Source organism: Prorops nasuta, unplaced genomic scaffold (assembly GCF_024137725.1).
Source record: "Prorops nasuta isolate Cenicafe-Biocafe unplaced genomic scaffold, Cenicafe_Pnas_1.2 PNAS00005, whole genome shotgun sequence".
NCBI classification, from domain to species: Eukaryota; Metazoa; Arthropoda; class Insecta; order Hymenoptera; family Bethylidae; genus Prorops; species Prorops nasuta.
In genome coordinates, this window is record NW_027116802.1 from 3324983 (window position 1) to 3341758 (window position 16776).

Here is a 16776-nt window from a genome sequence, read left to right on the forward strand (position 1 = left end):
ATATAGAGAAGCATTAACGCACTTATATTTATTTTCTTAATGAATTATGGTAACACGCAAAGAAGGATAGGCGGCAATTTCTCAGCTACTTTCAACAACTACCTATACTCTTGCTCTTTGAATTTTCCCCTCCTTCTTTTCTCCTTTTTCCTAATTCAGCTCGCGCTTTCTAGTTTCGACGCCGCGATTAATCTGGAGCGCTCGTTCCTTACTGCCTGGCTGATGCCTCTGATTAAAGAGTGACGAAAGGCAAAAAAGATTGGAGAGAGCCAAGAAAGCTCTATCGATTACCTGTCCTTCAACGAAAGAGTGTTTAGCAATTGCACAAACCTTCCGGTTGATTAATCCTTTCAATTGAAATTTATTGAATTGAATATTGAACAAGAAACAGAAATACGCTTTCTTACGAGACAAAAACTTACAGCGATAAAGCAAATTTTACTCAGACTATTAACTGAAAATTATGAAACTTAGAACCTTCTACCGAGCGGATAAATCCCACTACTTAAAATTAGCGCTGCAATTTAATTCTCATTACCTGCAATATTTGAGTACTGTATACCTAGTAATATTTTCTATAAAGAAGCGACAATTTTCTACGCTCTAACTAAATTATAGCATACACTAATATAACCTTATTAAAATTTTCATGATCCATTGTAACTTTTAACTAGATCGTATTCCGTGCTAATCATAAGCAGATTTCAGTGTTTGGTAAGTGCATTATTATAATTTTCCATTAAGTTCTTTTTCATTTATTCCATTTTTTGCAACGCGCGTACTGAAATTGTAGCGGAATAAATAGATCGATGGTACAAAACAAAAGGCGAAACTAATTGAAAATTCCTTCGCCGCAAAAAAAAAACTGAAAAAATTCTTTATCGAGCAACCTCCTTATTTGTCCTTTGCACAAAGATTCGACCGTGTGCTACATAATTTGTGTGGGGACAAGCGCGTGCAAGGGTACGCATGTACGTGCTGTGTGTGCAATGGTAATATCTGACGTTAAGGTTGGTCGACTCAAAGCAGATGTTCAAATTGCTCCTACCCGTAACTAGTCGTGATTGTTGGGGTCTGAAAATGTTTAGCTTTGCCGTTAGCACCGAAATACTGATTACTTCACACCCACCGATTCCGACAGTTATTTACAAATAGCTACAGCAAATGAAAAAGGGAAAAACAGCGAAACCGCTGCAAGTATAATTATTAACAACACTTCCGAGTTTATTCATCGTAACTTACGAAAATTCGCAGAGTGAGTGGGAGCTTTCAATACTACTCTCATGTGCAATATAGGAAAAACATGTTCATTTAACCACGTCGTGAAATATGTAGGAAAAATACCAAATAAAAATTAACGAAACACAAATTGCGTATAACGATGAATGAATAATCAAGAGAGCTTTCGGTATGATCGAAAATAATATTCGTTCAGCTAACTAATATTTTATGATATGAATAAGTGAGTTTGGATCGGATGACTAATAAAATGATATCATCGATGTATATCTAGTTACTCGAATCGTCTGGCAGATCGATTTTTCCTATGATTTCTCCGGGTCACGCTCAAATTACCAATTTACATTCAATATTCTGAACTGATTATACTTATACACTATTTCCCAGGGAATTCGGAATATTAGAATTCCCAATCTTGTAATTTCACTGTTGACCGAAATCAGCCTTGATTATAATCAGAGCGGAATCAACGTCGTTACACACAGCAGGAACAACTAGCATCGGGGACAGCGATAATAACGCGACGAGGTAGAGAGGTGGATCGGGTGGTATTGGCAGAGGTTGAATAAATAAACGCCATAATTCACGTTCAACAGTTACAAACGATTCAATTCGCAATTGGATCTGCTCCAACAGCGGGGGGGGGGGGGGGGGGATGCAACTTAGGGCTGTTTCAAAAGAGACCCAGGAATGTTAGTGGGATTTGCCGGTGAGGGGGAGGGGGGTGGAGCAGGTGGACACGAAAGTATTACACGGCGAAAGGACAAACAGCTCGTTGATGCTGTATACGATGGTGCTTTACGAAATTAATTTAAAAGCCAGCATTTCTCCAGGCTCGCGCGCGTACTTTGCACCTTGTCGCCCATCCCCTTAATATCCTTCAGCTTTCCTTAACTGCACCCTCACTTTCGTTTCCCTATCGCTGAGATGCCACGCCAGTCTTGAAGATATATTAACGATCTGCCTAAGTCTCCTGGAATTTCGAAATTTACTTCGCCATCTTTCTTTGAAACGACCTGATATAATTCCAAACTAATTATTTGCACTCCTCATTGAAACTTTTTCTCATATTTATTCCAGTGCAAAATCTACGAGATATACATATATACTTCGGACAAATACTAAACATGGAAAAGAGAAAACCAAGAGGAACAAGGGCCTGGCGATGCCGAGAATTAATTATAAATGAAGAATAAAGTATCGTTTCAACATAAAAATTGTTTCTAAAGATAAATAGGTTTCTTTTCATGCAGAGTGAAATTTAATCTTAGCAAGGGTTAGCGAGTGAGAGGAAGGGGTACCGAGGTGAATTACACTGTTAAGAAACAAGCAGGTCGTTGACAGTGTGCACGAAGGCGTACAATTCGAAATAAATGTAAAAGCTAAATATTTATTACAGATCGCATCTTATACAGGTATACACACAAAATGTGCAGGCTATACATTTGTGTTTACTTTCTAGTAATAATATCCCGCAACCGCTAACGCTGCCTAAAAGATTACCGTTTTCTTGTATTAAAAAAAAACTCTTTTCTCTCTCTACCCTTTCTACTGCCCACTTTTTTCTCCCCTTTCATCTTCTTTCGAGCCTTTTTATGCACCCCTGTCTTCTTTACGCGAAAAAAGAATACTTTTTTCCTCTCTAATTCCCAGCCACTCGTGCCGCGCGATTTATTTAATTTGCAATCCTGCAACACTAAGTCGGTGCTCTGGCTATTTCTACAATAGAGCACGAGCTTGAAGAAAAAAACTCGTGGAAGAAGATTACACGGAGAGCAAGACAAATAAGATAAAAAAAGAGAAGGGGAGATAAGAAAAACAATTAAATTGTCTTTCTCACTTCCATTGTATGTTAACCTGATAAAATTTTACAATTTAAAACATAGCATAGATTACACTATCAAAAGATACTCTGCTTCTAGTACTATGCTAACCAAACCTAAATAAGCTAAATGAGATATAATTGGAGTAAATAGTTTCTTCTAGAATGCAAACAATTCTCTTACATTTCTTCTATACACAGCTCGACACAGAATCACATAAGCACCATACTTATAATTTTGTGTTTTTCTCTCTAGTATAAATGGTTTATGTATACTTTTTTTTAAAATGGCTGAATAATCATATTTTGAATAAATATTAGCTTTTAATATAGAGTTTTTATAGAGATATAACGAGAGAAGAGAAAGATTCGGAATTTTAATTTACAACTTTCAGTTTAACAAGTTAATGAAAAATGTTTTTAATAGTTAAGTAGAGTAGCGGAAATTAGGAAAATGAAACTTATCTTTTTAATTTTGTACTTTGTTATGGGTAAATGGGATGAATTTATCGTTAGCGAGGTATGCATCGGAAGCGTTTTTGTCGAACTCCCTTGTTTCACCTAGTTTGTACCACAGTGAACTGCTTATTTGCCAAACGTTTTAACTTGGTCTGCGGGAACACACTAATAATCACTTATATTTCCAGTAAACTCTAGTTTTTTGTGCTGAAAGTTATTTGTTTCGGTTCTTCTATTCCAACAGGTTTCTCATAATCAGTCGTTTCACTAACTTGAAACAACTATTTAAAAATTTAAATCTTTTAAACTTTACACGTTTTTAGAAAATAACTGTGATCACACATTAATTATTTTCTTACAGATACTTTGCAATTATTGCTTATTAAATTCTAATGAACAATAACAAATATTTCTCTCCAATCTGTTTCCAATGATTGTATACCAGATTGAATCAAATTAACCGAAAATTTTCGAAAGATCTATTATAAAAAAAAATATTCGTAAATATTAACTTGGTTTACAAGTGATGGCTTGAAGGATTAGACAATTTTATGTGCACACACACACACACACACATATATAGATTTTTTCTCGATAATCCCCCACCCACTATTGTCGTACTTGGTAGCAGATCTGGTCTATCCATTCGCATGTCTGTTGGATAGTTTATTATTCATTGGGGTGCATCCCCAAACGCGGATAAACGGCACATTGTTTATGCATTAGCCTGCATCACGCCTGGCCACACTCTCGATCTGTCCATGTATCGACTGAGCCTTTTCTCACATTTCGCACCGCTAAAATTATATCTAATTCCTCACACCTCCTTAGTGCAGAAATAAGTCTCTTCGTATTCTGCATCTGACGACACTTACAAGATTAAATCGTCCTCAATGCTAAGATCATATTTTCAAATTTGAACTTAGTTGGTTTATTAGAGTACTCTATAGTCTCTACTTTAACTTTTAGCATAACGCAACATCTACGTACAACTTTAAAACCAATTTTCTCTTAAACACTTGAAATCGGGTAAAATTGATTATAAGGCAGGAAATATGAAAGGTCCATCCAGTGTTAAACCAATACTGCCAATATATGACTATTTGATATAGATTCCTACATAGTAGTAATAATAAATATAAAGCTACTAAATGTTATTTGTAAAAGCAGGCTTTTTTGCTCCACTCTGTATACTGTTTCTCTGCAGAACGAAGGGGCTGCTGAGCAGGAAGATTTTTTTCCTATTCCTGGAGTCTACCAAGATCCGATAGAGAGCCCAAGTTGCCATGGAAATGATTAATGTCGTCCATTGTCGCAGACAATCCGAATACGAGATGTGACGTGGTCCAAGGAAATCCTGTGGCTTCGTTTGAATAAAATGACCATTAATTTTAAGATATGCAGTCGTTAGCGCGTGACAAAAGAATGACTCACTTAGCAAGTTCATATCCAGCGTTGAGTCTCGTAGGCATTTCGCGGAATAAGCGCGACCATATAATGCCGGAACAAAAGTTAATGAGTTTTGCAACTTGATTTCGTCACGTGCACTCGAGCTTTCACATTCGTGATAGTAAAATATCAAGCAGGGCCAGAGGGGGTTGGACGTATTTTCACAAGGGCTGCAGCCGGGGTCAGGGCTGGCACGAATAAAGTTTGAAATTGTTCCACGGAGTTATTACGTACTTCCTCCCTCTATTGCCCCTCTCCTATCGTCGCATTAAAGTTATTTCCATGTTTTGCGCGACAAACTCGATCTTAAATCCCTAAGACTTCTTAACGGCATCTCAATTACACAATCTAACTTTTAGCTTACATACACAAACTGCTGGACTAAGTCATATTGAGCATTTTGCGGTTATCTTCGCTTACACCCCAACGTAAGAAAAAAATTCAATGAATTCCCCCCCTTTGGACTAATCGACTCTGAATATTTTCGAGCATATAATCAATATTTGCCATGAATCTTTCATCCCTATCGGTGTATGAAATTTACTTTAATCAGCGGTTATTATCTTCCATATTCTCTCTCTCTCTCTCTCTCTCTCTTGTAAAGCAGAGTGCACTAAACAAAGAATAATATGGGAAGCTTTGCACAAATACGAATTATATTCTCCCTTTGACCATAATGGTTTTCCGGCAGCAAACAAACTAACGGATTATTCGGTGAATTCCCTGGACTATTGCCTTGATTGGATAAACAATTGAAGTGAATTTTGAATTTAAAAGGGAGCTTACCGTTAAGCAGAGGTCGACTTTAAGCAGGTAGATTGCTCGGTAGCAGGTGGGATTTGCCTGTTTCAAGCGAGGAGAATAGGCGGTACGAGGTTTCTTGTAGCGTTCGCGTGTGCACAGTAGTCACAATCCCAGCGTGTCCCAGCAAAACAATAGCTTCGACTAGTAATCCTGGACTGGGTTTTAATCTGAAAGAAGCTCGGAATACGCGGCGCTGATTGCATTGCATAGTAATCTTAGTTTTTAGCCAGAGATCCACGGTGGCGAGGGTATACTATAAGGCAGAGAGCGAGCAGATATTGGGGTCATGGCGGCGCTACAGGCCGCATTATACACGCCATCGCGTATAATCCGGGCTGCACAGGGGGAAGGTATGCAGCGCGGTAAGGGTAGGAAAAATGAAGGCGCTGAAGAAGGTGGAGAAAGAGGAAAAAAGGGGAACGAGCAATATCTCGTTGTACTGTCGTCGAGCGTGTGATAAATCGATCGAAAGGAAGGGAACGCTCGCTATCTACGAGATAGCTCAACTCCAATACCTTATAAAGGGTCAATCTATATATCGCAACGTAAAACTCTCCTACCTCTCCGCTAGCTAACCCCTCTCCTTCACTTTCTCTCTCTCTCTCTCTCTCTCTCACGTTCGCTCGCGCACGCTCTCTTTCCACACTCTACGTACAAAAATATACGACGGAAAATTTAATAACCCCTTGATACTGCAAACCCATGATAGACGCCAGGGATGAAAAAACTTTTGTGAATCTTGAAAAATCAAAGCTTTTTCCTCTCATCGGTTAACGGTACTTTTCACGTACACAAGCCTTTCACTTAGAAAAAAATTAAACCAGTATATACTCGTATCAAAGATATTTCCCATCCTTCTACTGCATTCCTCCTATCCACTATAATAGACGACTGGATATTTGATAAAAAGAGCTTCTAAAGCTGCTGTATGAATGAAATATATTAAAAATGATGTGTATAGCATCATGATACAAGCATCACTAAAAGACTCTAGGAGAGATTAAAATGGCACAAAGTGCAGCTGTAGCTGAAAAATTATAATTGACCGAGTCTCTTAATTATCAATAATTCCAACTAGAAAATCTGCAAAAATAATTAAAAGCAAAATATTGAAGAAGACTGAATGCAGAGACCTTTTCACTCACAGCAATGCTATATTTACGTGCAAAACGTATTTGGGGGTTCTCTATTTGCATTTGTGTTTAGACCGCGAACAGCATCCCTTCGCCTCTATACAGTGAGAATGGTACAACGCTTCGGGTTTATCGCTCTCCTTATAGCAGTAATAATTAATTACAGCATGATGCCCTTTGAACCGTTCACCTAGACCCGGCACAATTTCCTGAGACTCCGTTAACACGCGAAAACTAGGAATTCCATCGCATCTAGTTAGACGGGACCGAAATTCCAAAGGCGAAATGGCAAACGGCATCCAATCGCAATCGGCTGTCACTATTCCACACTCTAACTTATCAAAAATATAACCCCATTCAAAACCAATCCCTCTCCCTTTTATCGCCCCTCCTATTCAGTCATATTTCTTTCTGATATTATATTCGCCATTAGCTAGTGGAATTCCGCTTTAAATTTTAAAGTAGTTTCCTTTTCTAAGTAATTGGACTATTAGTTTCCATCGAGAATTCATTGGTTTTGAGCAGCCTTAACGTTATAGTACTTTGGTAGATACAACGTACGCATTTGCAGCAGCAATATTTCCACAAATGATCATACCATTACACAAATAGATGAACGTTATCTCTATATATTTTTACTATCGAACTTCCGCAGCGCAGTGATTTTCCAAACATGCTACAGTATTATATTCATCGATTGAAATATTATTAAATTTATTCTTTACTTTTTTAATTTACCAGCGAAACAAAATTGTTCTTTACTCTTCATATTAGTTTTAACAAGTTATACAGCATTTTATAAAGTATTTCATTTGTACGATTCGTATAGTTATGTAGTATCTCTCATGGCTTGTAATTAAATAAATACTGTAGTATAATAAATGCGAAATAATACAATTAAAAGAGGTAAATGAGAATTTTCAGTTTCAGTAGAAATTGATGAAGCATCGCATTATTCATTGCGACGTCCCGAATAAAATACTATACGAGCTTTCGGTGTTGGATAGGAACAGTCAATTACGCGAAATTTACCGAATCAAAATACACTTAGTGGTAATGGGTGAGAACATATTTTCATTACTCTAATTTACAGTCGACGACGATGAATGAAAAGTGTGCCGAACTGTGAATAGCGTTTAAAATAGTATTGACCTAATTTTAAACAACGACGAGACTGAAGAAAAAAGATTGTTTAGACAGAGTGCTAAACATAACATGGTGAGACTTACTTGCACTTTTCACTGTTGGGAAGGCAGAAGGATGGGCTTGTAGCACTTGCGTGCCTCCTAAGAGTGCCAGAATGATTCGAAAAAACTTCATAGTGAATATTCAACGCCCGTATTCCATGGAAAAATCTGAAAATAAAAGAAATTTTATTTCAACGACGTTATCCTCATTTTTCTCCATCAGTATTCCTTATTGCTATTATAAAAATACTTTTCCACTTGTTTTTACTCCAGCCAGTATATATACCTCTACTTTATACAAAATTTTCAATCTTTATGCAAACAGTAGAAAAAGTGGGATGTAGTACTACCTATCGCCTTATATTTAACAAGCGTATGGCGAAATAGCCGAAGTTGGCGACTTTAATTAAGTTTACAAAGATCGATTATCAAAGTAATCTGAAAAAGGTAGTATAATAGAAACGTAAGGAAAAAAGAGATGAGTGGCGCGCGGCGGGCGGATATGGTGGACCTTCGTTATGGCTATACGTTCAATATCCTCTTTTCTCTGACGCACAAAGATGCTCCTGCGAAGTTTACGTTTTTACCGGTAGCGTCCTCTATGGGTATAACTTTCAAAAGGCCGATGTGCACCTTTAAAATCCCAAGACGGGTCATACGCGTGGTTATTACCCGTGGGCATAACATTAAAAGCAATTGCATTATAGCGAACGATACTGCCTTAACTGTTACAAGATTGCTGCTCTATGCCATGAATTCTTCTCGTCATTCTATGCAGAAGAAAAAGAAATGATGAAATAAAATTTAACCATCATATATTCTTCGACGGTTCGATTTTCTCTAAAAAAAAATAAAAAATCCATTCAGAAACCTCTCATATATTACAGCCTTTTCATGTTTCTTCCACTATAATCGCATTGCTTAAAAAGTTTGACGATAAATTTTATTCGATGCCTTTTTGGATGTTTATTCGAATGTTTTATTCAGGAACATCGTCTCTACGAGGGTTTACTTCTCCTACGTATCGGATCAAATCAGGAAACGTCGAATCGCGGAGAATCAAATATAAATAAATAGAGACATCTGATGTTAAGTTGAGGGAAAGCTTTTGAGAAAAGATAAAGGTTTATGTAATAGGGGCGATTTCGCGCAGAGCTGTCCCTTATTGGGAGCAGCATTTACGCTAAATCACAGCAAGGTCGCTCTTATTTGGCGTCTCTTCATTCTCAGAGATCCTCTCTCCTGGCGGAAAGTCTAGAAAGATCGGTGACAGAGGTAGTGGCTGAAGCTAGTGGTTTCTGAAATGTAGAACTCCGTTCTGTCTTCTCGAATGTCCTCCATTCCCGCAAGGCTCCTCTCAATTCCCCTTCAGATCCCTTTCGACACCCCTCTTGTCCCTCTGCCAATATATCTTAGAAATCACCACAACTTCCATCTGTATACACACATGAACTTGCTTCAAATTCGTGCACTTCTCCTCTCCTCGCTCGCTCACTGTCCACCTTCCACATATACTACACCTTCTCCATCCCTCGCGTTCTGTTTTACACGATTTACATCCTCTATATATACCAACAACATATAACAATAATAACTAATAGGTGCGTATGTGGAAACAAAGCATTTCATTATTCAATTAAGATTAAACTATTAACCAGCACGCACTGTGCACTTTATTTTTATAATCTTAATTTCCAAACACAGGAAATTTGAGGGAGGTTGGAATAAAATGAACTGAATTTTCAGACATTCTATTTATGTATATAGTAATGATGGCGTCGAGGACAATAATTGTGGTTTATTTGGATCAGCTAAAAGCTTTTCAATCAGTGCGCTGGTGGAATTAGACGTTAATGAGCATGAGCGTGTAATGATTATTTCCATATTTGATACGGTAATATCAACTCCGTTTTAATCCGTACAATCGCTACGGCTGAGCCAGTTTGATCCTAGGGCTGACATTTGTTAATTTGCACTCTCTCACCCCTTCCTCCCCTTATTCCTCCTCCTGCAATGGCTACTTTGCAAGTCTCGATCGTTCTTGGAGGTTCTCCTTAGCCTAGATAAGCCTCCGGAGAAGAATTTCGCTATTTCTCGCGCGAGAGAAAATCTATTTTAAATTTCACCAGCTCCTTTTCCATCCGACGTCCTACATCCGCCGTTTCGCTTTTGCCTCCACCGCAAAATATATTAATTTCCGATCTACCAAACGAATCCTTATCAGAGTTCCATAACGCCATCTCAACAAATCGCACGTCTGAATATCGTTTTAACAAAGTCCCTCGGTTATCGAAGCCCGTTTCCGTTTTTATTAGTCCTCGTGACACGAGTTTAATCATATGTCCCAATCCGCTCAAACGCGATTGACCAAGCGTATATTTGGCGCATATTCGGTTACCGTGCTAAAAGTAATTGTTATTGATATTTTAGGAATTGCACAGTTGAGCGTATAATTATAGCGAGCACTCGAAGAGACTGAAAAGTGAAGTATGGAATGGAACCGTCTTGTCTCATCGGGTGATAGCAGAGTTGGACCAAAAAAGTCTCGTCTGATGAGACACGCTGAGAAACTTTGTAAAATACGAGTGAAACTATATCGAAATACACTCCGTGACCGGTGGTGCGACCAACACCAACTATATATACTGGCAGATCTACTACGCGAGAAAAGGGAGACTGTATGTATGGAATACCGGGAAGAAATAGAGAGAGAGAGAGAGAGAGAGACGAAAGGATAGGTGTTAGAGGGGTGAAACTGCGAGTTCACATGGAGCGATTTATCGCGCAAATATATATTCTCTCCTATTGTGTACAAGCGTGGAAATAGTATACACGCTACACCAGCAGTAAATAGAGTGAGGATTCGAAATAGACAACGCTCTCCATCTTTATATCTCTTTCTCTTCATCTATATTACCCCGTCTCTCCCATTTTTGTGTTATTCTCTCATCACTGTATTTTCTTATTATTCAATTCAGTGTCGCTCGCTTTCCTCCACTCTCTTTATTCTCATTTGTTCTTCTCATCATACACTTTTAAAAAAATTTTCAACTTCTTCCCTCGTACTGCTTTCACAAACGAGCCAAATGAGATGAAATCACCACCATTTACACAATTCTTGATTTGGTAGGTGAGTTAGAAAATCAAGTTTACGTTTCGTCGCCACTAATTTTGATAAAAGCTTTTCCGCGTCCATGCATGAAAAATTGCCTATCTTTTGTGAAGTGGGAATAAAATTGACGAGTCAATTTAAATATTTCTCTCTCGATTTTTATGGTACACCAGCTTTATACCGAATTTTCGTGTTCTGTCATCTTTCTGATACAGCCATGCTTACTCTACGGTATGCGATGGGTACGCGTGTACGTGTCTTCTCCTCCTTATATCGATCTACGTCCAAGTTTTTACTGTTCAGTAAGATACGTGTTATGGAAATAAGAGTTAATTTGGATTAATATGCAGAGTATATAATTATTTGGTTCGTTATTCCAGGTATTTCGCACGGGACCCTCGGGACAAGACGTCTTTCAGTTTATTTAATTCCGATAAAAGTTGTCGGTGTGTTCGATGGTGCCAACGACGTTCAACGAAGGTCCTGCACCTTTCGCCAACTGTAATGTTATCGGTTTATACAAAGAAAACTTGCAGCTCCGCTAGAAGTTAGAAAACTTTATTCCTTCGCCAGAAGAATAGTTCGCACAGTCTTGCTGCAGGTAACGCTTATCGATCTTCATTTTACAAGTTACGCGGCTGATTGGATTGACACAGCTTGCATAAAGATTTTTTCCAGACTCGCCTTCCTTATTCCTCCCTGCATTTTCCTCTAGCGCACCTGCATCACCATACTATCAATTTCCCAAGTGCTTTATTTCATCTCACAATTTACAGATAATTCCAGAATAATCCACACTTTTCCATTCCGATTCATTCTGACATTTCAATTAAACTCTTCCCGCTGCAGCTTTGACATTTTTCCTAGAAAAGTCCTTGGTGTGGTTTTTTTGCTTGTTTTCAACCATTGTACGCGCGGGAAAGGAGTTTGCTATGCGGCTCGGTGAAACACAATACATATAAGACCGAAATGTAGTGCCTCGATGAATTCACGAAACCCTGAATAAACGATGACTGAGCGCTTTGAAGAATATTTTTATGAAATATTCAAACAAGAGAGGGCTGCGCAAATCTGAAAACTGTAAGCAAGTCCGTATTGCTGCTACTCATGGGGAATTCACGCCGGAGCTAGAGTATGCAGAAACAGTACATGAGATAGCGTAATGAGAAAAGAAAGTAAATTGACTAGGGGAAAACTGCCACTGTACCAAAAAAATCAATAAGTCATGCTTTCATCGGACGGAGTGCATTGGTTCGAAATAGAATAGGCAAATGAGAGAGAGAGAGAGAGAAAGGAAAAAAGGGGAGAAATAAAGACGATAGAAGGGATTGAGCCATGAAAAGTGAGTTGGCTGAAATCGATATAGCAGTGTGTACTTATGGCGAGACCCAGTGGTATATAAAAAAATTCGGCAAGCAATAAAAGAAATTGACCAGTCATAGGGAGAGATTCGTGCACAAGCCGGGCTACGCAATTGGTGCGCTAAAATTGGAAAATAAAACAAGCCGTGCTACCGAGCGGTGAGAACTAGCGGTTTCATTTGCGAAAAACTGAGTTCTTTCAAATGAAAATAATTTCTAGAGCGCGCATAAGCCGCAATTGGATGAAATGAATTTGTCAGTGATGAGGACGAAATGAAAAAAAAGGGATTTAAAGAATAGTGGCGATCGGGTGATGGAAAACCGTGGAAGGCAACAAATGAAAATTGACGGAGTATTCAACGAGAATCGGATAAAAAAATTAGGGCAGGGAAAAGCCGGACCATGCCTATTCGGGCTGAAAGAATTTTGGCGAAAATTAGACGATAACCGTGCGAGCGTTAAAGCAAAACTGTGTGAACCGAACGTATATATACGTATATAGTCGTAAAAGCGAAACGCGCAGCTGCACCCAAAACTGCAATCAGAGCGTCATTCCTCCACAGCGAAATTATACAGTTCACTTTGTCCGCTTTTCTCTGTATACAAGCGATGTAAAATGCTGGAAGCAGGCGTTTCGTGACGTTTCTCTGCGTATACCGCGCGAGTACACACTAGGTAAACACACGTAAAAACTGACCCTCGAAAATCACCGCAACTTTTCTACCTCGCCAGTCTTTGCCCCATCACGTTCCCTTTGTTATTACAGTATATGTCTCTCTGGCTGGGTATACATAAAATTATTGCACACAACTCTAAAAACAAAAAAAAAATAACGCTTTCTCCTCTTTACCACTTTCATCATCGATCGCTCGATCGGCCGATCGAGCGATCCATTAATTCACCCTTTTCCACACTGCATTGTCAAACTTTTCTTCCCAATTATCACTCACTATTTCACGCTTTACTGCGGAAAATGCTTTTTTATTGCAAAGATATTTCACTGAAATCTACGTCGATTCGTGGTATACTTTATGAGTGAAACTTTACTTAATTTGCTGTTCAAATATTTTAATATTTCATCACGTTTCACTATTTAAACAGATAAGTTTCTTTTACTGAACATTCATGTACTATAGCTACAGCTGTCGGCACGGATGACTGCGTTCGCTTATTATTTCTAATAATTTATTGACTCGTTATATTGCACTTTATTTAGACTGCACATGCCTCTCGTTCTTTTAAAGATGTGTATTAGTTGACAGAATCCGCTCGAGCCATCGCATGGCTGAAAAATCCATTCTTCCCGCATCGACGCACTCTGCACGGTTTGCAACAAATTACACGGTAAAGCCTGTCAATCAAAAATTTTCCAAGCTATGGTCTACCCTACTTTTTGCTAGAGGCTTGACAAATGCTGTATTTTTCCACTAGAGAATTTTCATCGACGACGAAGCCGATATTGAACGTACATTACAATTATCCGTTTTCTCTTCCACGTGCGTTAAAAAAAAACGTCAAATTATACGAGAAAACCGATTAGAAATTAGGATGGTACATTGCGGAAATTTCTACACGTCTTCGTAAGTTTAGTTAGGTGATTGGAGAATTCGGGAGGTATGGGAAAACGTTGGAATGGTCGATAAACAAAACCGTTGTCGTTCACACGTCGACGGTGATCAATGGTTCACGGAGTGAGTGAGAATAGTGAGACTGGTGAGTGTAACTGCGGGAAAGGGGTAGGAGGAGGGGGGAGGGGGTGAGCGGGAAGGGAAGCGAGAGATGGAAGGGGAAGAACGGAGGATAGGCGATACGCGATATTGCGATTGCTACATCAGGCAGGTCGAGACTCCAGTGTGGCGTAGATTAATCTGCAGCAAAGTGGAAAGGCTGGTGTCACGATCAGAGTTTCGGAGGATGACGAACAGTTTCCACGAAATATATAGGACTCCCATTGATCGAATCCCGCTAACTTATAGTAGAATCCGGATCAGCGTCTTTGCACGATGCCATTGTCTCTGGTTGGACCCATCACGTCACTAATAGGGGATAGCTCGACCCCAGATAGCCTGCCTGCATGACAAATGTACTAATCGGCCTTAACCGCATTACGTACAGGAATCGTTTTACCCCCGCGAGAAACTATGAGTGATTAGTTGGAGCCGATATGGCGATATGACTTGAATAATCAATGTCCTCCAATTACACATTCACCAGCTGATCCTACGCGATTTTGCCTGTTTTCTTCCTTCCAATCGTTCCTAACGATCTCACCTAAAAATTCCTTCTTTCACCTGCTAACTTCTATTTGCCAACCTTTCACATCAATCATTAAACATTTAATCACTCGTAAAGCACTATGCAGCATATTTCCAGATCGAATTACTGTTACATCGTGCTCCATAATGGATGAACTATAAAAGAGTATCTTCCTTTAAAAATTTCATGGATTACTCTTTATTCAACAGCTACTTAACTTTTCACTTAATGGTACATTTAATTATTGAAGCAGTACATGTCTCTCCTAATGCATTAGTACACACACACACACACACACACACACATACACATATATATATATATATATATACTGCCACAATAATAAGTTTAAAAAGAGTAAGGATTTTCAGCACTCTTGATTTCTCGTAATTTATTAATTGAATTGGTGAAAATGGAGAGAAATAAGATCTTGATTAGAAATTTAGCGAGTATAATGAGCGGTGCGGCGCTATATAAGGCAACAAATTTCAAGCCGGCTATTCTCCGGTAACTGCTCCGCAGAACATTTACTGTTTCTGCGGCCGGCAGAATCGTCGAGTAATACCACTGCGCATAACCTTATAACGAATTGGGAATGCGACGAACCAAAAACGAAGCAGAGGCGTTACGTTATAACAGGCAAAACCACTTGGAAAGTCGTTAGAATATTCTCCCTTAATAATATTATTCGCGATAATTGAAATATAACTCGACCAATTTCATTTTTAAATTGACGATTTACGCGAATTTCGCATGGATCGCAGATTTATCAGCGAGAGAAACGTGGAAATTTCATTACGTTGCAGTGTTGAAGGGGTGAGATATCGACGATCGGTGGACTATCGCTCTTATACGAAACAATCAAGCTTGCTGTACAGTGGTGTATTGTGTGAGCTTTGTAATTGGCAGGCTTAGACGATTGCGCGAGAACGCGGCCGTCAATTGGATTAATGGAAATGCGAATCGAAACTGGAGACGTGTCAGAGGCTGCTGGAATGACAAATGTCCGGCTTGGAAAGGATGGAAAACTCATTATCGGCTGGCCGGTCGCCTGATGACTCCCGCTGGTATCACTATTATCGGAGGCATTCGAGTTAACTGCACTCTAGCATCCTGCAGCAGTCTTCTCCGCGCACGTAACTATTTCCTCCTTCTCCCCCCTCCTCTTCTTCGTTTTGTTCCACCGTCCACCGGCGATACCCTCCGCGCGCGCACAAGCTTTCATCAATCATTTTAGTTTCGAGCAGGATTCGCGGCCATTATTCGCCTTATCCCACCCCTCACATATATATATACACCTGTGAGTTCTAGCTCTCTTCCTTCCTCGCGCCCACTACTGTCCTTTCTGCGCTCAATCCCCCCCCCCCCCCCCCCCCCACCATAATCAAACACCCATTTTTGTCCCTCGAATCACGCTTCGTTGAATCCAATCGCAAATGTTTTCAATGATCCGAATTTTCCTACGGTACGTTCTAGTCTATCCGTGCACACAACGCAACTACGTTAGCTTTTCACCCTTCGTGCTAATTAACGCTTGATCGTCGCCATTATAATTTGCTCATTATTAGCATATTGATCAAGCGACACAACGGCATGACTAAACTGGAAGGACCGTTTTTACCGTCGAATGGGCTTATACTCAAAAGCTTCTGGAATAATTAGTGATTACTTAATTAAGCCTGCTCCGTGCTTCGTTTTATTTACAGTAACGAGCAAACGCCAAACAGCTCGATAAGTATACTAGGCTCTGTGCAAGGAGGAATAACTCAGAGGCTACAGATTTTTTAATTAACTTCTTATATTTTACTTCTGTAGAACTTCTACCCGCATTCTGGATAAGAATAGCAAAAGAGTTCAAATCATCGCTTTTCCCTCCTCGTTTCTGGCCGAACATTCTTTTGTCAATAATATCTACTCTCTCTCTCTCTCTCAAGAGCAGGTAAGAAACACATCG

At 39.2% G+C, this 16776-nt stretch overlaps 1 protein-coding gene across 2 annotated transcripts in view; it reads right to left on the bottom strand.

Annotated features, from left to right (window-relative positions):
* LOC136773509 (lachesin-like) overlaps positions 1 to 16776 on the bottom strand; it is a 111771-nt gene that overhangs the window by 92626 nt on the left and 2369 nt on the right. For both annotated transcript variants that reach the window (XM_066727242.1, XM_066727241.1), the window contains exon 2: positions 8136 to 8261. In XM_066727242.1, the coding sequence (XP_066583339.1) occupies positions 8136 to 8226 (91 nt within the window). In that variant the 5' untranslated portion in view covers positions 8227 to 8261. The remainder of the gene's footprint in view (positions 1 to 8135; positions 8262 to 16776) is intronic.